Source organism: Agelaius phoeniceus, chromosome 3 (genome assembly GCF_051311805.1).
Source record: "Agelaius phoeniceus isolate bAgePho1 chromosome 3, bAgePho1.hap1, whole genome shotgun sequence".
NCBI lineage: Eukaryota > Metazoa > Chordata > Aves > Passeriformes > Icteridae > Agelaius > Agelaius phoeniceus.
Window position 1 is genome coordinate 86,417,383 of NC_135267.1, and position 24,093 is coordinate 86,441,475.

At 40.1% G+C, this 24,093-nt stretch overlaps 1 protein-coding gene across 1 annotated transcript in view; it reads left to right on the top strand.

Annotated features, from left to right (window-relative positions):
- GLP1R (glucagon like peptide 1 receptor) overlaps positions 1-24,093 on the top strand; it is an 81,414-nt gene that overhangs the window by 43,241 nt on the left and 14,080 nt on the right. The window contains exons 4-8 of the mRNA XM_054629618.2: positions 7,173-7,282; positions 9,805-9,911; positions 13,273-13,426; positions 14,879-15,038; positions 21,152-21,212. Of these exons, the coding sequence (XP_054485593.2) occupies positions 7,173-7,282; positions 9,805-9,911; positions 13,273-13,426; positions 14,879-15,038; positions 21,152-21,212 (592 nt within the window). The remainder of the gene's footprint in view (positions 1-7,172; positions 7,283-9,804; positions 9,912-13,272; positions 13,427-14,878; positions 15,039-21,151; positions 21,213-24,093) is intronic.

A 24,093-nucleotide genomic window follows, 5' to 3' on the forward strand; every position in this document is an offset into this window, starting at 1 on the left:
TCTTCTTTGCTTCCATAACCTTTATTGGCCACCATTATGCAAGTAGTTTTTAATTATGAAGATATGTTCTGTGATTGTTTTCTTTTTCACAGATCTTAGGCCTTCAGTGTGAAGAATGAATTTGCATGTGAAATGTAGTAAAGGGGGGGTCTTCTCTGCAGGATCATTGCCTCATTAACTTAGAAAGTTGTGTTGAGTGAGGCAAGATATTGCAGAGCTGACAAGGATGATATCTGCACTAAGAGAACTGAATAAGCCCATGCAGAACAAATTTTGTGGCTGCATAATTTTCTTTTTGTATAAATGTGACTTTATTATGTTACCAAAATATGATCTTCATTTTTTGATCATCTCTTTATGCATATGAGCTAATAGCCTTCAGTGTTCCTCGGGGAGCTGAATTGTTGGTGGTCTTTGAATGGACCACAAAAATAAGAAAATGCAATATTTGGTATAGACTTGATTCAGTCTGCTTAAATATGGTTTGCATCTCACAGTAAGAATGAGTAATTTCACCTTAAATTATCTCCCTCTGTTCTGTGTCCTGAATAAAACCGTGGATTCTGTTGGGGAAAAAAAAGGCATGACTTTGTATGTAGAAACAATGTTATTGGGTGGCACTAGAACTCATCTAAGTATCTTTAGCTTAACACTTCCTAATTCTTGAATCTTTAGTGCTGTTGTGTTAATGTAATTTCAAAAGGAATGTTTTTAAATAAGAATTTATATGCAGGCAGTATTCCTTGTGTGATGCCAAACATCATCTCTATCTGCAGTGTCTGTGACTTTGTGCTTTGAGAGCACAGCAGAGGATTCTGGCACTGAGAATTTCCAGGACATGCAGGGGTGTCTGTGCAGCCTGAAGTGTGGCCTGTGCTGGGTTGGATCTTCCCTTGCACTGTGTAAAGGTTCTGTTAGGTCTGTAAGAGGTCATGTCAGGTGGTCACTTCATGTTCTTGCTGCAGGAAGAGAATAATTTTCAGATGGCTTGGGTGAGAGGTGGCGAAGCAGACTCAAACATCCCTATTGTGAATGTTCCTAGCTTGAAAGATCCAAGAATCCCTCCAGCCTTTTCCAATTAAAAAAAAAGCCAAAACACTGCAAGGAAGAAGAGTAACAAGAGGAAAAAGAGAAGTAAATGCATTCACACTCCTACCAAGAGACAGATGTGAGCTTTCACCCACCTAACAGCCACCCCATGGTGCAAGGGAACATGCAAGTAAGCAAGCACAGGCTTGGTTTGTTTTTGGTTTTTTTGCCAAAAAAAGGAGTTGAGATGACTAATCCATTATGAGGGAAGAGGAATGGTGAGAAAGAATACTAAATAAAGTTTAGTAGTTAAACTGCTTGTTGAGGTAATATAATTTCAGATGATTTGGCGGTAAGCTGAGCACAAAGGAGCACTTTGATAAATGTGATTCTTGGACACAGTGGTGCAGGCTGGGGCTCTTCCCGCTCCCTGGAGGCTTCAGGATCAGGCTGTTCCTTTATGTCATGTTTTTAGCTGCATGCTCCTAGGCATGAGTCCTGGGATTAGGATGTCTTTGCAGAAAGCAGCATGGGGGCTGGGACTGACTGACACTTAGCAGCAGCATTTACAGCCAAGAGTGATTCCTTCCAGGAGAGCATTGCCCAAGTCACAGCAAGTGATAGCTGAACAGAGCTGCTGATGGGGAAGCAGCCTCCTCAATTCTGGTAAGTTGTTGTCCCCATCAAAGGGAAGTTTGCTCATTTCAGGAACAAGCCAGTCTGTGTAGTGATGCTCTCATACTGCAGAGTCCCTGCTTTATAAAGAAAATTGTTACCTTTTCCAAAACAATTTCCCTGCTGGAAGTAGAGAATGGATGTTAACAGAGGACAAGTCTATAATACTTGATACAGAGCAGACAGACAAAACTGCAGTCTCTTGTTCTTCTCGTTCTCCCATCTCTCTGCCTGAATAGAATTGATTGGCTAGGACATGCTGTAATTTATTTTTACAATGAATAATGTTCCAGTTTATCCTGAGGGACAGTTGGGTGAGTAATGTCACACTGACCTTGACACCCTGATGTTGTAAAATGCAGATGAGGTTGGCTGTTTCAAATAGAGAAGATACTCAATTTGTTTTTATTTCTAGTAAAAGTGGGGCTAGTAAGGAAAAGTTTGTGAGCTTTTTGCCCATGCTCTCCGTATGTAAAAGTATCCAGCTACTTCTGGGATTTGATTTGATTTACAGGTTCAGTAGATAGATGTTATTAGTTTCAATGCTAGCTCTCTACCTTTTGTAAGCTTACAGAGACTGAGTTTTTGGCATCAGTCCATGTTTTAACATGTAATTCTAATGAGGTGTGATTGACACTGTTCAAATAAACTCGTGCCATTAGGCTGCTGTTCCAAAGGTTTTGCAATTTTTTGTACTTAACTTAAAAAGTAAATAAAATCAGATTCCCTGTGCACTTTATTTGCAGAGGATGACAGCTAATTCTAGAATACAGTGGAATGATTTGCAACATTGACTGTATGGTAAGAGAAAAGATAACAGGACAGGAAAAAGGTATTTATTGCAAGATAGCATGGAGGCAAGAACCACCTTGAACCTTTTAAAAAAATATTGTTTGTCATTCTGGTCTGTTAGAACTGCTGCTGGTCTTTTCATACCTGGTGTTTTGACTGCATTCAAGGTAAGAGAGCCGAGTCACTGCAGAATTCAGGCATGGGCAAATGTGAATTGCCTCTGAGTAAGCCACCTGCGAGCAAGAAGGTGGAATTGCTCAGCAGCTGTGGGGGAAGATGTGTGGGTGCCTTCTTTCTGTCACAGCATACAGGCCACCTCCCAGCATGTCACTGTTAGTTTGTCTCAGTGTCTATTAATAACTGATTTTCTTTTCAGCAAGGGCATCACATGAAATTTGCAGGAAATGAGGTTCCTAGTAAGCTTTGGAGCAGGCCCTCAGCAAGGACAGAATGTGTATGTATACTATCCCTGTATCTGTTTTAGAAGGTTGAAGATCTCTGCCATCTTAAGCCATGACCACCTGCACAGAGAGAGTCATAAAAAGTACTTGTGAAAAAATTGTTTTAAAACATTTTTAGGTTGTTTTATTGCAAGCCACATGCTTTCCTCTGAGCAGAAAGAATGGTAAGACACTTGCAATTCTCAAGTCAAAACATTGATGATTAAAAGCTTGTGGATTCCTCGAATTTTGTTGGGCCTGCAACAAAGATGGGAATTTTGTTTATGAGAAGATTTAAAGTCTCCAGGGTTTTATCGGTTATTTTGGAGAAACACCAGAGCAGAGTTGCTGGTGTTTTATTCTGTTCCTTGTGTCACTGAGACAAGATTGGGGAAGAGCATTCAGCTCAGGTGAATCCCTTCTGAGCTGTTGGACATTAACAGCCTTTTTGTGTTTGGGCAGTAGCAGGTGGCTGCCTGTGACTGAGCCTGTTGCCCCAGGAGGAGTGGATGGAGGCTGTTTGCCTTCTGCTTCTGGGAAATGGAGAAAGTAGGAATGGCTGTGGGCTGATGCAATTTGGGAGGGTTCTGTTTCAGAGGCACACCTTTCCATGGGCATGCTGTGTGAAGTCTGGGCTCTGGGCAGTCTCCTCTGGGCAGCTTCTCTGACCGATCACAGGCACTCGAAGGTGGCCGCACCCTGGGCTGGGTTTGCCTGGAGACCCTGCATGGTGCTGGTGCTGGATGGGCCAAGCTGCAAGGCATGCAGGGCCTCATGTGTGTGGTGTTTATTCATTTCTGAGCCCTTCTCAGCTCCACGGAGTGATGCTGTGTGGGTAATGGGGAGTCTGACATATTACTGAAAGCATTCAATTTCCACAGCAGTGAGACTTGTTTGCACATTTCTGAGAGTAACTGGCTGCCTGCAGTGCATCAGCCCCGTGTTATTTTCATGTCCTGCATTCTGCACTCTCCCAGCTCTTTCATGAGCATTGTCCCATCTATCAACTAGCATCTCAATGGTGCCTCGAAGTGGAAATTTTTATAACATCATAAATGCTCTTTAAAACATTAAAGCAAACATTAAAACATTCTTTTTTTTTTGTAATATTTTGCTATCTCATGAGCATTTTGGTTAATAAATTATTCCGTAGACCAGGTGTTTAGGCTCTCACTTTGTGATGTGCAGTCTCATCTATTTGGAATTTGTTTAATTTATTCTTTTATATTTTAAGGCTCTTCCTGGGTACAGATAGCCCAGCTGGTCTTCAGTTGCCTCTGAGTCCTGCACTGGTCACCCCTGTTTTGGCAGTCAGTGAGTCTATGACAACCTGACACAGCTGGCATGTCACTACCTAGAAGTCTGTGAGAGCCATTCACTTTGAGTATTTGTGACCCCTAGGTGTGGCAGGAATGTTTCTGTCCAGTGTAATAGCATTACATTATTTTTTCTTCATATCTAAATGAATTGCCTTGTCTTTCTGTCTGATAGCAAATTGCATGTTTCATTTACAGTAAACCTTTCAATTTGCTAATATTTGCCAGCCTTCAGGATATACCAGATTTTCCTCTTCATTATTTAAAAAGTGTTATCAATAAAAAGAAAATTAAAGTGTGTCATGATGATTGGGAGGGAAAATAAATATATTGAAGCTAAGCATTCATTCCAATTAGACCTCGCCACTAAGAAATACTGGCAGAGGTGGGGAATTCACAAAGAATTTTAGAAAATGTGAAATAATATTGGGGTTTGGGGTTGTTTTTTTTTTTTTTTGCTTGTTTTTTTAATTAATTCTTTAGCAGGGTGGGGTTTTTTTTCCCCTTGTGTTATTTTTTTTTTCCAGGAATATGGTCAAATTTCTTGTTTTCTGGGATTCTTCCTCATAATAACTTTGTCTTGTAATGCTTGGTTCTAGCTCATCTAATGACAGTCAGAAAAAATTTCCTAGTCCTATGATCCTCTGGCCTTAAACCTCCTGGATTTTATTGGCTCCAAATATACAATATTTACTGATTCCTAGGGCTGCTTTTGCACAGGTGTTTTGAATGGCTTCCTTCAAGGCTTCCTTCCTTGCTGACCACTAATACTAAGGGGGTTGGGTGAGAGGGGGAATGATGTGTGAGATCCTTAATATATTCATAGAATCATGGAATGGTTGGGTTGGGAGGGACCTGAAAGATCATCTAGTTCCAACCACCATGCCCTGGACTGGGTTGTCTTCCACTAGGCCAGGTTGCTCAAAGTCCCATCCAGCCTGGTCTTGAACTCTTCCAGGGATGTGGCATCCTCAGCCTCTCAGCATAACCTGTTGCAGGGACTCACCACCTTTACAGTAAAGAATTTCTTTCTAATATTTAATCTAAATTTACTCTGTAGCTTTCTTGTAGCCCCCTTCAGGAAGTGGAAGGCTGCTGTAGGGTTTCCCTAGAGCCTTTTCTTCTCCAGGCTGAAGCAAAAAAGCCATTGAGTACCTCACAGCCCTCTGCGTGTCCTTTGCAGCCAGGTCTCCCCTGTCCTTCCTGAGAGGACCCATGTTTTCTCTAGTCTGTCTTTTATTCCTGGTGCTCCTAAATGAGCATTTTTATTACCCTTGAGCAACATCACAGCAATGTGCTGACCTAAAGAAGTGGTTGGCACTGGCAGTAGATAACGAAAGCAGGTGCAATTAGTGGCTGTGAATGTGTTGTGTTGCAGATGCTGTTGCTGAATCTCTCCTGGTTTCACAAGAACAGATACTCTTAATAGTAAGAAAAAACCTCCACAAGCATAGCCTAATTTTCATATCATCTTCATATTACCTTTTACTGGTATGTTCAGTATAGCAATTACAAAACCAAATAGACTGTGCCTACCACAAACATTATCAGCTACCATTTAGTATACTCATTAAAAATGGCTTATTAATATATTAATGTCTATATTTTTTAAAACATTTATTACATATAGTACCTGCTAGTTGTCTGCTGCTGACAATTATCAAACAGATTACCAGTTGTCAGCTAACATGCAAACAACCTACTGGGTTGCTAGAATTCCAAATAGGTTTTAAAATTTTCCCATTGAACAGAAATGCCAAAATCTAATGATTCTAGTTTGCAGTAGTAAGGGAGCTGACAACAGGATAAGGTTGCAGCAGGAAAGGCTGGGTTTGAGCAAAAGCTGTAATTGGAATTATTACATCAAATGTAGAACTGAATCCTCCTAACTCATCTTCTTATCCCCCAAAATATTGTAAGTGCATTTTTCCAAATGTTGTCTGTGTAGAGGCTAACCCTGGCTGAGGGATTGACCCAGCATTCCTTTTTGAGGAGTAGTTTCATTATACAGAATAGGGTTGGTTTACTGGGTCAAAAATGTGATTAGTGAGAAACTTTATTTGCAAAGCAGCTCATACAAGGACACTTCCAGTTGCTTGTGTGTACAGCTGTCTAAGTTGTTAGATTTCCCCAGTTCTCCAGAAACTAGAGAGGGAGTTTCTTTTCATACACTGTGACTGAGTGCCGCTTTCCCTTTGCACTTTTTCTTTTGGTGCTTCCATGTGGCATAATTTTATTAGGAGCCATTGCAATTTACTTGCTTTTACAAGCTCAAGCAGCTTACTGCTTGAGAAAGGTGTTTAATTTATTGCTAATTTTGTTATTCAGAGAGGTAGGCAGAGGGAATAGAAAGAGTACATAGTTAGTTTAGGAAAAGATTTATGGCTACATTTTGTAGCACAGATGTTTGTATAAGCATTTACATTTTGGGAAGCTTGTGTTAGTGTACCTGTTCTGAGTTTTCTCTGGGTCTGCATGCTTTCAGAAAAGAAAAAGTACATTCAGTCTTTTTGCACCTTCTTTTCTATGTAGAATCTGTAGCTGAAGCTTAAGATTCCTAGAATTTGTATGTTTCAGAATCTAATATTTTAGTGAGCTGGAATTTATGCGTTGTAAAATCCACACAAAGATGGCAGCAATTATTTAGTCTCTAGTTACTGTGGAATGGTCAGCAACTGTCCTGGAACACATCCTGGTGCCACCTGATACCTTGGCAGGGGCCCTGAGGACAAGCAGCAGAGTGTTGGGGGCAGGCAGGGTGTGGGTGCAGCACATCCCCTGCCATGCTGCAGCTTCCCCCTCCAGCCAGGAGAGCAGTGGGTGGGCAGGGAGGGCTGCATGGAGATGCTCTGTGAGCCTTGCCCCTCGGTCGAGTGGGCGCTCTCCCCACTGACCCTGTGGCTGGCTTTGCTCCTGGCAGTGCTGCATGGGCAGGTGTACCGCTTCTGCACCTCGGAGGGGACCTGGCTGCTCAAGGAGAATTCAACCCTGCCCTGGAGGAACCTGTCTGAGTGTGAGCCCTCTGACCAGGTAAGAGTTTTTCCCTTTTACCCCCCCTCTTGCTGCTGTTGTTCAGGACAAAGCAAAAGAGAGGAAAAAAATAGTTGTTGATGCCCACTGGTTTTTCTCTTGTCAGAGTAATCTTGACTGACTCACCTCAGTGAGCCTAATGCTGAGGGACATCAGGTCTCTCCCCTTTAACAAAGGGAACATGCAGGGTAGATGAGAGCACTTTTAAATGTGCGTGAGAGCCAAGAGAAGTGACTCAGGTCATCCCAGCTGTGGTGCAAGTTGAGCGAGGAGCTCAACTGCAGGAGTGACCTACTGTTATTCCTTTGCCTTTTTTCCATTGTCACGTCATTATAATAGTGACCATTTGTTCTGTCTGTCTTGTTAGCAGCTATTAAGGTGATTAAGATGAACTGAACTGAAGGATATTTGCTTTTTCACCTTTGGGCATGGGGCAATACCTGCCTTTTTTTTGGTTTAAGGTTTTTTTGTCTTTATACCTTCATTTTCTGTGGGCAATGGAATTAGGCTTGTCAGTGTTATTTTCTTGCCCTCATGCTTTTTACTCTGCAGGGAGCTGAGATGCCTGGCACTAAATGAAGGAGAGCACAGGGATTTTCAGAGGATTTTTGACAGCCATTGGCGTCAGCCAGTGCACTGTGTGCGTTCCCATGACACGTGATACCACTACTACTGTGAACCTCCCAGGGTGATGCTTTTCCTCACAGAAATTGAGTGCACTCTCTCTAGCCTGGAGTACTGGGAGCCAGTGCATTGCCTAGTCAAAACAGTTTGAGTTTATGGAAGTCCCAAGAGCTGCAGGATCTATACCCTCTGTGGTTTCCATTGCTCAGTGCCTCATTCTTCAGAACGAATAAATGGCTACAGACTAGGAGGAGATTGGAAAAGAGAGAGTTTCTCTTCTCCAAATATGTGAATTTTAACCTTTTCCTTTGACTTGCAGCCTTACTCCTTGTCCCTTTTGTGTTCTGTGCTGTACCAGCAGAACACATTTGTCTTAATGCTATGTATAAGCCTGGTTGTTTCACTTCTCCTTGTTGGTCATTATGATTTCTTCCAGAGCTGTGTTGGGACATGCCAATGAGTGAGATACCTAATGGTAACACTTCTTCATTTGGCACCTGCCTCCAATTTTTCATGAACTGATCTGGATTCTGAAACCCTTTGTAGGTGGTGTCACTCCCTGAAATGTGAACAGCCATGTTTGGTTTTCCAGCTAATGTATATAGAGCCCCATAGTAACTTTGGTTTATGCATCTGGCATGTGGGAACAAGAAGTTGTTTTTATGAGTTTGTCATGTGTTATATTACAAATGTAACTAGAAGTTCCAAAGTGTTAGTGAATCTTTATAAATTTAGGTGTATGATATCATTTTCATTTATGTGCGTGTTTTAAATTGTTAGGTTTCAGTTGTTTGCTTTGATACTGAAGAGATTTTCCTTTAAAAGACATCCTTAATGCTTTAAAGCATTAAGCTAGCAAATCTAAGGTACAGCCAGCCTTAAATCCTCCTGGCTGTGCAAAATGCATCTGAATAACTGTATCTAATTTATGAAGTACAAGGAATGTATTCCTTTGTATAGCACAGGTCTCAGGAGTCAATTGCAGAGTTAGCAGCTTGAAGAAGGGAAATAAAATCCCTGACTCTATTTAGACAAAGATAAGTGCTTAGAGATGAACTAGAACTGTGAATATGAATGTGCCTTGGAGGGTGAGCAATAAGACTGTGTTAAAATTCAGAGCTGCCTGTACCTTTTCAAGTAATTCTCTTCTCTATAAGGATTTTGGCTGGAGTTTTCAAGAAAGGGTCTCAATAATCATGTTTTCATTGAATCTGAGGAGAGCTGCCACTGCTCTGGTCTGCAGCAGGTTGCTCCCTCTCAAACAGTGTGGTAACACCCAGGTCATGAGATGCTGTTGGGCTCTGGTTTGTTACCAGGAGGTTGCGTAGTTGAGGCAGAACACAGATTATCTGGGGGCAGAAAAGGGTTTAACTATGTGAATGCAGGGCATGCTTTGCCTCCAAGTCATCAAATAAGACCTGCCTTGTTGCACTTCGAAGTGTAGATGAAGACCCTCCTCATTACCACAGAAAGGAGACTTGCTTGAAGTGCTCAAGTCTGAAAAGGTGAGATCTTCCATTTTTACTGCAGGTCTGAGTTGTGTCTGTGCTTCCTGCCATCAGTTTTAAGACTCGCTTGTGTGGTAATTTATGTCTCTCCAACTTTGTTATGAAATAATGTCACATTATCTATTTTTCTAGCCAGGCTGCAAAACCCAACAATTTGAGCGAATATCTAGGAGCAGCTGAGGAATTAAGATTAAATTTTTATTTCTTTAGAGCATATGGAAATTGGAAGACTGATATGACATGTGCATTTAAACTTGAAAGTAGGAGAATGATTTCTGTTTATCATTAAGAAAGCTAGAAAGTAGCTGGGAGAAAAGAACTGAAGGCCATGAGTTCTCTCTTTTCCCCTTCCACTTTTTTGTTTTTCTTTTCTTCTTTATATGCTCTCAGGATGCACCAGAAGAACAGCTCCTGAATTTGTCCATCATATACACCATTGGATATGCTCTTTCCTTCTCTGCCCTTGTAATAGCAACTGCCATTCTTCTTGGATTCAGGTAACTGGCGAAGCTTTGAAGAGAGTGGACTAAAGGTTTTATGTTTTTCTATATGACAGTATCAGACTTTGACAGAAACATTTGATTTTTTTTTTCCTTCCTTCCATCACCTCATTATTTCTCTATCTTTTGTTACTTCTGTGTTCCTTCCTAAAATAATTCCTTCTCAAAATGCAAGTAAAATTGCCAAATTTTTGCAGTTACCCATATGAACATGTAGAACAGATACTTTCTATCAATTGGAATATTCTGTTAGGTAAGTTTTTATTTGAATGAAATTTCCATTGGAAGAGGTGGTAAAAGAGAGAGATGCAAGCATTCCTTCAGGGTCTCACCTTGCAGATGAGGCACAAGTCTGAGATGGGCAAGGATATTTAGGAGAAAAATTTTCATCTTGCTTTGCTTGGAGTTACCCAGAGCACAAATCTCAGTCTGGCCTATATCCCAGTCTTCACATGCAAGATGTGCAGAAATGGATTTTTGACAAAATTTATAATTTTGGAGAACTTTCAGAAATTCTTATTTCTTTCACAATATGGAAGAGAGTCTAATTGGAAACTTGAAAAGTTTTTGAAATAAATTGCTGACAGCTGGCCACAGTGGTATACTGAGTTCATCCAGATTTGCACCTACAAATTCAACAGAGCATATAAAAATTTGCCCATGCCAAAGATACACTCTATGTGTTTGGTTAGAAAATGAATAAGAGCCAAAAACCCCCACCAGACCAAAACACAACTTTGGATTCTAATAGAGATCTTTTTTCTTTTTTTTCCCCTCTGTTAATGCAAGAGATGTTTTGATTCCAGACAGACTTTCCTTCAGTTTGGGGGTGCTGAGCACAGGCGACTGATACAGAGATGAGATCCTGTTCTGTTGTGGGAAGGAAGTCCCTCTGCCATGAAGCTGATCCCTACAGCCAGGTCCCATCCCTCTTATGTCCTGATGAGGCTGCCTCCTAAAAAAGTATAATGTTCATGTCCTGCTACTCCTATTTGAAGTCAAGTCAGGAACCTTCAGTGATCCTCTGATCCTTAAGAAACCTCCTTCCCTGACTGAAGAATTACCATTGCCAGTTATTGGTCATTTCCTTTGGTGCCTGCACTACACTTTTAGCAAGGCAGTCCCTTTCCTTTCTTCCCTTATGTATTTAGAAAGGTCAGTCATATCTTTTAACTTCTAATTTCCAAAACTAAAGTGATGCAAGCCTTCTCACATTGAACCATGCTTTTTTAGCACTATATTATCCCTTCTCCTTTCAGTGGAGAAGCATAGGTGGGCAATAACCAGGAAGTTTTAAGATGACTGCAGAAATCCAGAGACATGCTCACCCTCTGTGCCATGTGATAATTATGATTTGTATGTGTTGTACCTGTGCAACTTTGGGACCTTTCTGAAGAAGCACCAGATGGTCTTGAAGTCTCCAAATGTCTCCCAGGATAACTGTTTTCTCCTCATTTCACCTATCAGTGACACTCCTTGAGTAATCTTAGCAGCCCAAATGTAAAGGTCACAGAGCACAACCATGTACTTTTTGAAGGAAGGGAGAAAGGATGTTTTCTGGCAGGCAACAAAGAGCAAGTTTATCACCAAGGACTGTTAGGAGAGAGGGAATTTTGATGTCCTGACTTTTGTGGGGTGATGCTTTAGCGTTTTTTCCTTCAACTATGAAGCAGGGACTGGAGAACTGTACAGAAGTGTGTGCTTCTCATTTTGAAAGTGAGATTCTAGGGACATCAGAGATACCAAGAGTCTTGTTAAAACTGTGCAATCAATCCATTTTGTGTTCTCCTGTCTAAGCTGTTTACCAGGAGACAACTTGGTCCTGGATCTCATGAAATATGAGACCTACCCTATGCAAATTGCAGTTTCTGGGTTCTTACTGGAGTCTCTGCCTGTTTCCCCAGAGCTGCTCAGCCTCAACAAATGGGGATCAAAATCTATTTCAATGACATGCAAATACTGATGGGCCTCTTAGAGTTCTTAGACTACAAAATAACCTTTATATTTGTCTTTAAAAGTGATACAGCAGAGGAAACAATATCTCTCTAGAGTCCTATTTTGGATCCTCTGAAAAAATGGAAGGAAAGTCTGTAATTTCAGTGGTGGAAGCTGAATTAGGCCCATAACTTCATGACTGAAACAATTTGAATAACTTTTTGCCTGTAGCAAAAATACTCAGTAACTACTTGCAACCTATTTTCTTCAATTGCCTAATTTACATAACTTTTTCAATCAGATTGAAATGTGTAGCTGTTCTGAAGGGTAGCAACAAATGAATTTTGAGTTTAAGGAACATAAATATTAATAATAGGCAAGTTTTGAAATAAATTGTGACTTAAAAGTGATACAAAAATTCTACCTGACCTATGACAAACAAGTTGTTCTTCAGTGCAAACCTCCAACTTTCAGACCAAGTCAGTTTTTCTACCAAAATTTATAGAGCTGTAAAACCCAGACAAATATAAGTATAAGTTCACTGGAAGTTTTGCTGGAATAATTGCTGATTACCATATGTTACATCTGTCTTTTAGCATCTTAAAAATCATACCCAGTGTAACTTCCTTTTGGTAAAGTGTGTACCCTTCCACAGCTGGGAGAAAAATGTGAATAAGGCTGGTAAAATATTGGCAGTACTCTGCAATTGGATGCCATTTACATGACTGCAGTTTCTTTGCTATCCCTTAACATGCCTTTTTTTTTGACAAGTAGCAATTTTATTGTCTTTGCAGCAGGCTGCTGAAACTCAAGAGGATTTTTCCTTTGTTTTTTTGTTTTCAATTCTGAATGCAGAGATGAAAAATCTGTTCCTTTTACTTCTACAGAAAGTATTTACAATTCTCCCAGAAGGCAATTTGAATATAGATTTTTTTTTTTCTTGTTGTCAAACGGTGATTTGCAGGTGGATGTTTTTTCATGGTGGGTTTGAGCTGCACTGCACACCAGTCCTGAGCTTTGCCAAGGTAAACTTGTGCAGTGACATTGGGGTCAATTCAAAGCAATTAGCTTCAGCATTATGTGGAACTTGACTTTTTCAGTCCTTTCAGATAAGGCTTCTGAAAATGACTTTATTTTCACACTTTTTAAGCTTTTGAAATATTTTTCTTTCCTTAACACACCTATTATTTTCCTTTCCCCAGACATTGGCTCTAAGGGCTAAAGTTTTGAATTGTGTGTTTTCCTTGATAGTATTTTCTTCCCAAAGACAGTTGGAAATCCCTACAGCCATTCCCAAGTTATGGGGTTTCCTCTGGTGCCTCCTGATTTCTTATAGGGCTCGTTGTTCCTTTTCTCAGTCCTGTGTCTGATGTTGCATCTTTTTTGTGGGTAGTGGATCGTGACTAGATTTTTCTTTTTACAGGCATCTGCATTGCACGAGGAATTACATTCACCTGAACCTCTTCACCTCTTTTATCCTCCGGGCTATATCTGTTTTCATTAAAGACTCAGTGATGAAGTGGATGTACAGCACAGCCACACAAGAGTACCAGTGGGAAGGACTTATAGCCTTCCAGGTAAGGGCAGACACTGTGGTCATTCCTAGGATATTGGAGTCATCACTGTGGTGTGTCTGCAGGACAGCAGGTAGTGTAATTGTTCAGTTGATGGCATTACATGTTTCTCTACCTGGGGGAAGTTTGCCCCCACAAGACAGAGGAACAAGAAGCAGATCTTTTTGCATACATATATATGAATGCATGCACCAATGCCCTTATCTTCTTTCTATGCTGCAGTTTCATTTCTTTCTAACAGTGACAAGAGGGCATTTATTCTCCTAAGCCAGCACTCTTTGTGATAGAAATGTCCATCTGGTCAGTTGGTTTTCCACCAGCTAAGTTGGTTGTTCCTGGTCATCTCTATATAGTCTCTTGCTGACAGGAAAAAAAGGAAGCATCTGATTAAAATGCAAATTTGAAAACATTTAGAAAAGCTTTGGAGGAATAGGCTAATTAAATACTTCTAACTGATGAGAGAGGATAGACAACTCTTTTGTAAATAATGATGAAAGTGTGCCCTTCCCCACTGGGATTTGGAATGCAAAATGTACTTGACACCTCAAAGAAAAGTAGCTTTATTATCTGTATAGCTCTTGTGACTCTAAAACATGGGTACAGCATTTGCTGCTGCAGTACAGGGTTGGAGTGGTAAGGGGAAACTCTCCTGATGCATCCTTAGTGCCCATCCTTTTCTGACACTGCCTAAGGCAGAAGTGCTAAAACAACTTAGTGAATCTCATGTGATGGTTGATTTTTTTCTCATCTGCAATTTATCAGTTACCAGAAAATAACATCGTGTCTTAAATGGTTTGGAAAAGTTCATATTGGGTTGTCAGTCATTTTTGCTTTCCAAAAAGCCTTGACTTTATGATTTTACACACAGTTTACTCAAGAGTGGTTTCATCAGGTCTGATGGATATATTAATTAGGTAATCATACTTATCTAAAGCCTTACTGATCATCTCTGTATTTTACCAGCTATAGGAGAATTTGCACTTAAATGGGGTGCACTGGGCAACATGGCTTTTCTATGAAAATATCCTTTGGCAAATAGTCAACCTTATGCCATCCACTCTTTTCTTTTTAACAGAGAAATTCTCAACTGCAAAATATAGTATCCAGGAAAGCGAAAGATTAACTGACTGTGGTTGATATAGTACCTTTCACTTGTTCTTTTCATCTTTATTCAGGCTTTTCAAAATAAAACCAACTGTTTATTGAGGGAAAAATACAGAACAGAAGGAGTTTTTAAGGAGTTTTTTTAAGGAGTTGTGTTGTTGAAAGCCTCTGTCTGCTGTGCATAGAACCTATTCCTGGCTTCTGTCCATTCAGCAATAAAACATGTGATTAGTTTAGCAAGCTCCCTTTTTGAGGAGCAAGAGTAGTAAAGAGAACCAGTTTTTTGAGTTAGTATCCTTTTATTCTCAGTCCCTGTTGGGTTACTTTGGGCTGTGCTTTTTTCTGTCGCAGGAATCACTCAGCTGCCGTTTGGTCTTTGTGATGATGCAGTATTGTGTGGCTGCAAACTACTACTGGCTGCTGGTGGAAGGCATGTACCTGTACACACTGCTGGTGCTCTCTGTCTTCTCTGAGCAGAGGATTTTCCGCCTCTATCTCTGCATTGGCTGGGGTGAGTCGGTTTTTCCATTTGTCCTCCTGTGGCTGCACTGGCAGAGGGGATTACAGGAGAACTTGTGTGTCTGTCCTAGTGCTGCCCAGTTCAAGTCCTTCACTCTGCATTTTCTTTTTGTTCCTGATCCCTTACCTTGTTTGGGCTGGAGGGTGTGGTCACAGCTCCTGGATGCTCATGGCACAGAGGCTGTGGGACACTGCAGAAACTCACCAAATCAGTGCTAAAATACTTTTCCTTCAGGACATTACCTTCCCAGGACAGATCGTCTGAGGGTGGTTCCTGCTGGATGTGGACTTTTCTGGACTGCCCTGCTTCATCTCCTGAAAGTTTTCATTGGATTTAAAGACATGTGAACTGCTTGTGGTGTAAACTAGCAAATATGCTGTGCATCTGGGCGAGGACAACAGTAGAGAAATGGTGACAGCATGGGAGGGGAGTGATGCAAAGGGGCAGGGAGGTGTCAGCTTGGCTAAGTGGGCAGAGCAGGTCAGATGGGGATTGTCTGCGAAAAAAGGGTCAGAGGTGCATGTGCCATGTGCCTGTGTGTGCACACATGGAAATCAAGGGTTGTGATGTCTTGAAATCAGCTGGTTGAGTAAGGGTCACCTTCTGTAGAAAGGGTAAAGCTTTGATTCTTTCACCATATAGTTCACCTGAAAATACATTACAGTTTGGGATTAATCCTGTTTTTAGAGTGATCTTGCATGTACTTTTACTGCATTCTCTCCCTCCCTCTTCTCTACCCTCCCCTCTTGGTGGAATCAGGCCACTTTTGGAAAGATGAAAATAAATATAAATAAATACAAATAAATACTACAAGTGCTTTCACAGATGCTAGTTTGAACATTTAAATTGCTTTGACTTTCCTCCTCTCTCTATGGATTTCAATTGTGAATATTTTAGCAAATTAGTTCTCTGGAAAAATGCATATTAATGGCGTATTATTGTGAATTACCCAATTCTACAAAAGCTTGATATATAATGAGAAAAGGTTTTCTGTTATATTGATAGGAATAAATTAATGCAAATAATAGCAGTTTCCTGCAGGAGGGTTTTATTTAAAGTTCTCTGTCTTCTATATTCTTTCATGTCAGGAATGCAGCAAAAGCAGCACCTTTTTGTTTAACATTTGAACTATATGTTTTAATTTGACCCTCAATTTAATTTTAAAAAAGAGGGAGGGGGAGCACTGACTGAGGTCATGAAAGGAAATGGAAAAGAAATTAGAACAAAATTATATCTAGTCAAATCCTAAGGGGATTGTGTTTACTTACTGTAAGAAAGGGTTAGGCTGGTTTTGGTCTGAATCACTTCTATTTAGAGTTTGTCTCCTGCAAAGGCAGAAGGTAGAAACAGACGATGTTAATTTGGTTTAGTTCTTTTTTTACAAAGGTGGTTTTGCTATTGTATGTTGAATTTCTAGCTGAGTTTGTGGAAATGAGCAGCAATGCAAGGACTTGGCACTAGATACATGGGCTTTATCCAAGCTTTCTAGAAAAGCTCTATGTGTGCCATTCAGTCATTATCTGTACAATTTCTTGCTCTTCCACATGTGTCTGCATGTGCAAACCTTGCCAATGATTCTCCACCTTCAAATGCAGAAACATCTGCTATTTCAGTGCTCCCAGATTAGTTATGCCAGATAACAGTTTCATCTCTAAACAGTTGAAAGATACCAAAACTTTTCCTGATCTTTCTGCTTCTTCATTGGTGATTCCATTTTTTGGGTGCTCAAGTCCCTCACCAGGTGACTTTCTGCTGTATGCAACACTCAGAAGATTTTTATTTAATTTGATTTTTGAGCTGCCTGATAGCCTCAGTGTAATGCTGAGGCTTCAGAGAGAGAGACAGTAGGTTCCAAAAAATTAAATTTTTATTTGATTGCCAGTGCAAATTTGATTCTCTGACCCTTTGTTCCATTAATGAATTGTCCTCTTACAGGATATCTTTTTAACTTTTTCATTTCTCATTGTTTGATTAATATTTATGTATGAAAATTTCATGTTTGTATTGCTCAAAAACATAGTCACTTCACAATTGTAACTTGTAAGAAATAATAGCACTGACCACTTCTTTTCTATTTTCAAATGAAAACTCTGCTTCAGACAAGGATGTAAAATAGATTTTGTGTCCAGACTGATCTTGGTAAGAAATGCATTTCAGGAATTCCTCTTAATCCTCTTCACTCTCTGTTTTCTAAATTAAAATTTTTCATGTTTTTCCTTTTTTTGGAAGAAAAAAAAAAAATCTTCTCACATCATCAGTGCTTTTACTCTTTTTACTTGTAGTCATATTTGTTTATAATTTCTTTCAGTTCCTCATGGCATCATTCTTGAATTCCTTCACCAATCATTTGATCAAGTCAGAGCATCTTGGATGCTTTCTGAGAGAGGGAAGAATGGACTTTTTCTGACAGCAGTAGTGTCCTTCTGGTTTATGTGTCTGGTTTTCTCAGAGGTTGGACTTATCACATGTGGGATGTCAGGTTACAGCTAAAATACTGAAAACAGCCCTAAAATGCTGTATTCAGAATATGACCTTCTTTAAAGGTTTCAGCAGGATAGCAGTGCTCTGGTCCTTTAGAGACAAATCTGCTTCAGGAAGAATCTCTAATCAGCATGTGCAGATGAGGGGAGCCTCCTTGCTCCTCATATGTCTTTCCTGAAATTGCCTCCAGGTAAAGTGAGGTACGATACAAAGCTACAAATACAGTGTAAGAAGGGAAACTTGCTTGCATGTGGAGGTAAGGGAAGGACGATGGCATGGAATAGCACCACCTGGTGACACCTCTCTTGGGAATGTTCTGGGTTCCAGAACAAACCTGAGCTTTTCTGTTCTGTTACCAAAATATGTCAGACCCGTTAAATGAAGAGACTGATTTTTGCATGCTGCTATCAGGACATGGTAACTTCCAATAGAAGCTGCAGGAGTTTCTTGCCCCTCTCATTAGGGATAGTGGAGCATTCTGAAAATGCCAACCTGTACAGGTTTTCTCAACATTTTTTTCTCTTACCTATCCCATCCTTCTGCCATTCTGAAAAATGACTGTTTTTTCCATTTTTTTTTTGTTTTTCTTACTATGCAGGCACCTGGCCAGGTGTAGAATATATAAGCCAGAGTGAAACTAAGTAGGTTGTGCTGCTTATTTATGCAGTGGAATGTTAAGATGATGATTTGGCAGTTGCATTACTTTCTCATCATCCATAATATATATTATTATTGCAGCCTATAATTCAGATGCCCAGTCATTTGAAGTTGAACTTTATTAGCTGAGCTGTCAGCAGGCTTATTTTCTAGTACACTTGACAGATTTCATAATTGCCATGTAGTGTTCAAAGATTTTGGGTCAGCTATGAACATGCAAGAATTAAGGTCACAGTTTATCATGATCAGGCTGTTGCAGTTTCTGGCATCTTCAGCAGTGATTCAGTACAGAAGAAAAAGTAGACATTGCCATTTCCAGAATTCAGAGACTTTTCTCTGGTCAGTTATTTCAGAAGAGATCCATCTCAAAGCTTTCTGTATGACAAAAAGCAAAACCAGAAAGATTTCAGACAACACCTTAAATAAATGCCTGCTTTAAATAAGTGCAGTTTTTTTCTTGGGTATCTGATATACTTTGAATAGCAGCAGCAGGAGAAAGAAGTGTGAGACTGAAACTCAAATGCATCAAGTGTTGTGTTGGAAGCCCAGGAGTGGAATACACCACTGATGCTGTTAATGAAGTGTAGTAATCTGTGGTGTTTATTCAGTGAGTTGTATTCAGTTTACTTCTACTGCCTGCTCAAACCAGACAGAGTTCTCTTGACTGTAACCAGAATAATATATGGGTTTTTGCCAGTTAATGTAGGCTAACTAAATATCAAGACTGTTAATTAGTCTTCGGAGAGTCTCAGTGATCCTTGCAAATGGCAGCTACTGCAAAGATGCTTCAGATTTGCTCTTCTGCTGTGATGGAATGACCTCTACAGGGAATGTTCTTGGGGCAGTCTCCTCTTTAGATCTTCACTAGAGCTTTGGAAAACTGCATGTGTTCCCATCTGCTGAGGCTGTGTCCCAGACAGTTTCCAGAGCAGTCGATTTCTCAGGACAAGGCTTTGTGAATTTGGCAAATGTCAGTTAGTATCCATGCAGTAAGGTTTGAACATTAGTGCAAATTCATGTGTGCACTGTTAAGTCTTGGTGTCTCAGACTAAAATGTGCACTGCCAGCATGGAAAATAGTGTGACTGATGGTGCTGTCAAGACACCAGTGGTGTGCATCACAAGTGGGAGTGGGCAGAGAATGTTGAAAAAGTTGCTTTATACTTGCTGCCTATTAATTTGTATAATATTTGCATAGCTGATGCAATTCTGTTGTATCAGCCTCACTCTAGCTAGGCTCTTTTGAAATATAGTATTAATAATAGGTTCTCAATTTAAATGTCAAGTGATTTGATTAAACATGGAGAGATTTCTGATGTGTCCAGAAGACTGAAATATCCATAAATCATTATTGTTATCACTTGATCTATCAAATGATATATCCACTGACATACAGCCTTTGTGCTGTCAGTGTTTGTGTCTTATCCTGAAAGTTTCATATTAAGATGTCTTAATGCTCAGCAAAGTCAAGAAAGAAATAATTCAAACTATAATTCATTTCTGTGAATCAAAGTCTCATTTGATTTTGAAGTGATGTGCAGTGAGCCTGTTCTTAATCTCTCTATATGACTATAAAGGCAGCATACAGTTTTTGGTAACTTTGCTCCCAAAATACTGTGTATTCTCAATATTAAGTAAATCCATGGAACATGATGGCTATTTTCCCAAATAATCTCTACTCAGTTCATTATCTTTGCTATTATTCTAATTATTGGTATTTTTCCATGCTGCTCTTCGTTCTCCCTCTTTCTTTTTTTTAATATTCTCCATCTTTCTTTTTTTTTATTAACTGATTAAGGAGAATATTATTATTCTGTGTCTGTAGTGTTTAGCTGTTCTGATAGCAGAGAAATTCTACAGTACAACAAAAGTGAAGGTTTTTTACTGAAAATACCCAATGAAGTTACTGCTTGAGGTATTCAGACTGTGGGGGGTGACCAATTTCCCTATGACTTCTGCTGCCACAAACTGTGGATTTGCCCTGTCCAGAACTTTCTGCTGCAGCCTGACTTTACTGGTTCTTAAGAATAAAGTAACAAAGTATGCTAAATGTTGCTCTTTCTATACAATGCACATGCAGCATCAGACACTGTCCAGGGAGGAATGAGACAATCTTGATCTGTCCTTAAGCAGAAATTTCTCATCCTGCCTTTTGAGTCACAACCTGCTTTCCTTCCTTGTGTGCACTTTTATCATTCTCTGTACTGAGTATTGGTTGGTAGGTGCACTTTAAAATTATTTTTAATGACCTAGGCTCTTCATAAATGAAAGAAGTTAATTAGAGAGCCTTTGATGCTGTAAAGCAGGTAATGAGTGCCAGCCTACCTGGCTTGTGCCTGCCCTTTCCAGCCCAGATGTGCTGTCAGGTGAGGGCAGGGCCAAGCCTCTCCTCACTGCCAGCTTCCTCTGCTGTCTTTGCTGCAGCCACTCGAGTCCACACCAGTTCCACAGCCAGAACTGGCACTTCTCTGTGGGGCAGGACACTTTCTGGGGGTGCCCACCCTCCCTATGGCATGGGGGGCATGCGGGGCTGGGTGTGCTCCAGCCTCGACACCAGTACACAGCCTGAACTTGGTCCTGCTTGAATACAGACCCACAAGCAGAAATTCAGACACAAAGGTTTTGTCAGAACTTCTCAAGCATGAGTACAGAGCACCCTTCTCAAGCATGAGTCCAGAGGCTAGTAGAGCTTCCAAAAATTTAATTCCCTTGGCCTGTCTGTGAAAATATCCACAGAAGAAGTGGTGAATGCCTGTTATGAAGCATTTATGATGTTCATTTTTCGTGCCTGTTGAGAGCTAGGTGGGAGCCCACTGTTCATGGCAATCTGTATTGGATAGGAGCTGCAACCCTGACACCAGTTAATTCTGTTGCTCATCATTATGGGGGGAGGCAGAGGGAGTTGTCCTTCTCTCACTTTTTTCCCAGTCTCAATGTCAATGTCAGCCTTGTCTCCTCTCTTTTCAGGTGTGCCAATGCTGTTTGTTATCCTCTGGGGAACTGTCAAGTACCTTTATGAAGATGAGGGGTTGGTTTAGTTCTGATTTTTATAGCTATCTCATTTGTGCTGTATGTGTGCACCAGCAGGTCACTGTTTGCTTTCTGTTCAGCGTGGTTTGCTTTGGCAATGTGCTGAAAACTCACGTAATTGCTTCTGTTTTGTCTGAAGGTCTTGCATAACATTTCAGAAAGGAGAATATGTTTTTTTCTGATCAGAATTTTCTGCGTGTCTGAATAAATCTTTTCTTTTTCAGGTCAAAGAAAGGTATGTTTTGTTTCTCTGTACTTACAGTATCAACAATAGCAGTCATCCTCCCTAACCAAGACCACTCCTGATACTGTGCCTTTGGCAGTAGCCTTTACAGTTGTTTCAGAAGAAGACAGCAGCCTCCCACAGGATTCTGCCTGCAATTTGTAGTGATTAGCCTATGCCTAGCAGCAGAGAAGTGATTGCCTTTTCTTGTTTAAGCTCCCATTATTTAGGTTTTCCTAAAATAAAGGCACATTCTCTGTCAGCTTAGGTTAGTCTTGCTGAAGTCAACTATGTCACGCACAAGACTGCTGTAAAACACAAAATACTTGTGCATTCTTACCATGATGGCTGTTCTGGAAAAAATTACCTTTGTACATGCTTTATAAATAGCTATTTTACAAATAGCACTGTAGCTTGTTGAATTTTTTTGTTTGTTTGTTGGGGGTTTTTTTTTTAAGTGAGGAAAGTGGCTTCTTTTTAGAGATAGTGGCTGCCTAGAAATATTTGGGTAGTTTTCTTTGTGAAAAGAAATAAATTTATGCTCTTTCATTTTTATTCTAATTTTTTTTATTTAATGGGTTTTCCTCTTACTTAGTTTCCACACTACTCAGCCAACACTTTTGTAGAGGATCCTTTTCTTTTTTCTTTTTTTTTTTAAATTCCCAGACACAATTATTATTGGAGAGTTGCTGCAATGCGAAGATTCAGTTTAGTCAGAGCCACCCCCAAACTGTTTTCTGGTGTTTCTGATTATTAAGAACCAGCTTTTTTGTGTGTGTATTCCTCATAGTACTGCACCAGATCAGTCAAATCTTCCTTTTCTGGCTTAAGCAATGCTAGGATTTTTTGACTTTCCTTTTCAGTGTTGACGTGATGATATTCTGTAGCAAGATTGTGGCGGCACTGATGTACTGCACGTTTTGTTGAAATTATCAGAATAGGTGTAGAGACCATGCAGCCTCTGAACAGGCGATGTTCCATGGGCATATCTTCCCATTGATGTAGAAAATGTATTCAAAGTGCCCATGCTGAGCCTCCCACATTATGTGGTGCTCAGAGCTGATTTATATTTTCTATTAAGGAAAACTGTCACTCACTGCCTTCAGCAGACCTTAAAAGGGGCAATTTTCCACATTATTGAATTTTCTAAATCTTGTCTAAATATTTGTAAAATACAGCAATAAATAACTACGTGCAGCAGCTGCTCTGAAAGGCAAGATTTCTGTGCCTTAGGCAGGCATTTGCTGGATTAGCCAGGGATATCTTTCATGCTATTTGCCATAGCTCTGTCACCATGCAGCGGGCTGTAAATTTCATTTTGATTTAACTACTTCCCTGGCTATGAAGAATAACAGGAAATAAATGTGGTCAGGGCTAGGAATCTGAGGCAGTCCTGTGAATGTAGCCATTTGAGTAAAGGACTGAAGCCTGCAAGACTTGGTTGGTTGCACACTGCCTTCTTCTTTCCTTACGTGTGAAAGTATAAACTCCTTTAGAACACAATTAGTGTTTTAAAAAGTTAACAATTCAAAAATATTTTGTCTAAATTATAAATACAATTAAAGGCAAGCTGTTGTTCTTAGTTATTAGACTGTGCCTAAAAAGCTGATACTTACACATTTTTACTTCTCTCTGCAATTAAGTATGGGAGCAAAACAGTCAGCCTTCAATCTCTTTTTTTTCCATTCACCTGTAGCAATTCAAGGTAAAAATTCAGTGTTTTCACTTCTAGAAGGAGAATACTGGATTGGTAAGCAAAGGCAGAAACATCCCCCTAGCATTTTTTTCATTGGACAAATTCTCCATTCACGGGTCTGAGGCTATTAGTTGCCAAGCATCTTCTGAGAGGTGCTGAGCAAACTGTTGGGATAGATCCCAAGCACAATAGATATTGGTGTATTTATCAGTGTGGCAATCACACAAAGCACAGATGGGCCAGAAGTCATGTAGAGATCTACCAGTTTTATTTTGTGGATGCTTCAATAGCCATGACACCTTAATTGACCTGTAAAGGTTTTTTTATTGCACATATTTGTATAAATTTAAAGGTTGCTAAAATTGATGTGTGCCACAGGAAGCAAATTAACACAGAAACGTAGCAGAGTTAATGTAAAGAATTTTCTCAGCCTCTGTTATTATAAAGATTTTTTTTTAATTACCTCGGCATCTACTGCAGCTAGTGAGAAAATTGGAACTCAACTTCCAGCTATGCCTATTATCCCATCAGTCTTGAAGTGTTCAAATAAAATTAATTTCAAAGGCTCCATGAAGCTGGCTCCCACTCATGTGTACCAACTAAGAAGTTCTGTAACTGAGATTCTGGCTCAGGTATACTGACTGCACACAGTCTGCACACCTTTTTTGTCCAATACCTAAAATGCAATTGAATTGGAGGCTGTAGAGCTGCTGGTAGCAATAATATGCTTTTTGTAAGCATTAAATTGAAATTGAAGGACAAACAATATCCTGGGCCCTTCTTGGACTTGCAGTCCCTGCAAGGGAATGTGGACTTGCCACAGCCAAGCTGCTGGGATTTCCTCTCTAGTAAGTGAGCACATGAGGGTGTGTGCTTGTAGCATGGATCCCTCCCAGGTCTGCATGGTTTGCTCTTTGCTCTTAGACTGTCCCACTACAAGGCTGGGGAGGGTTTCAGCTC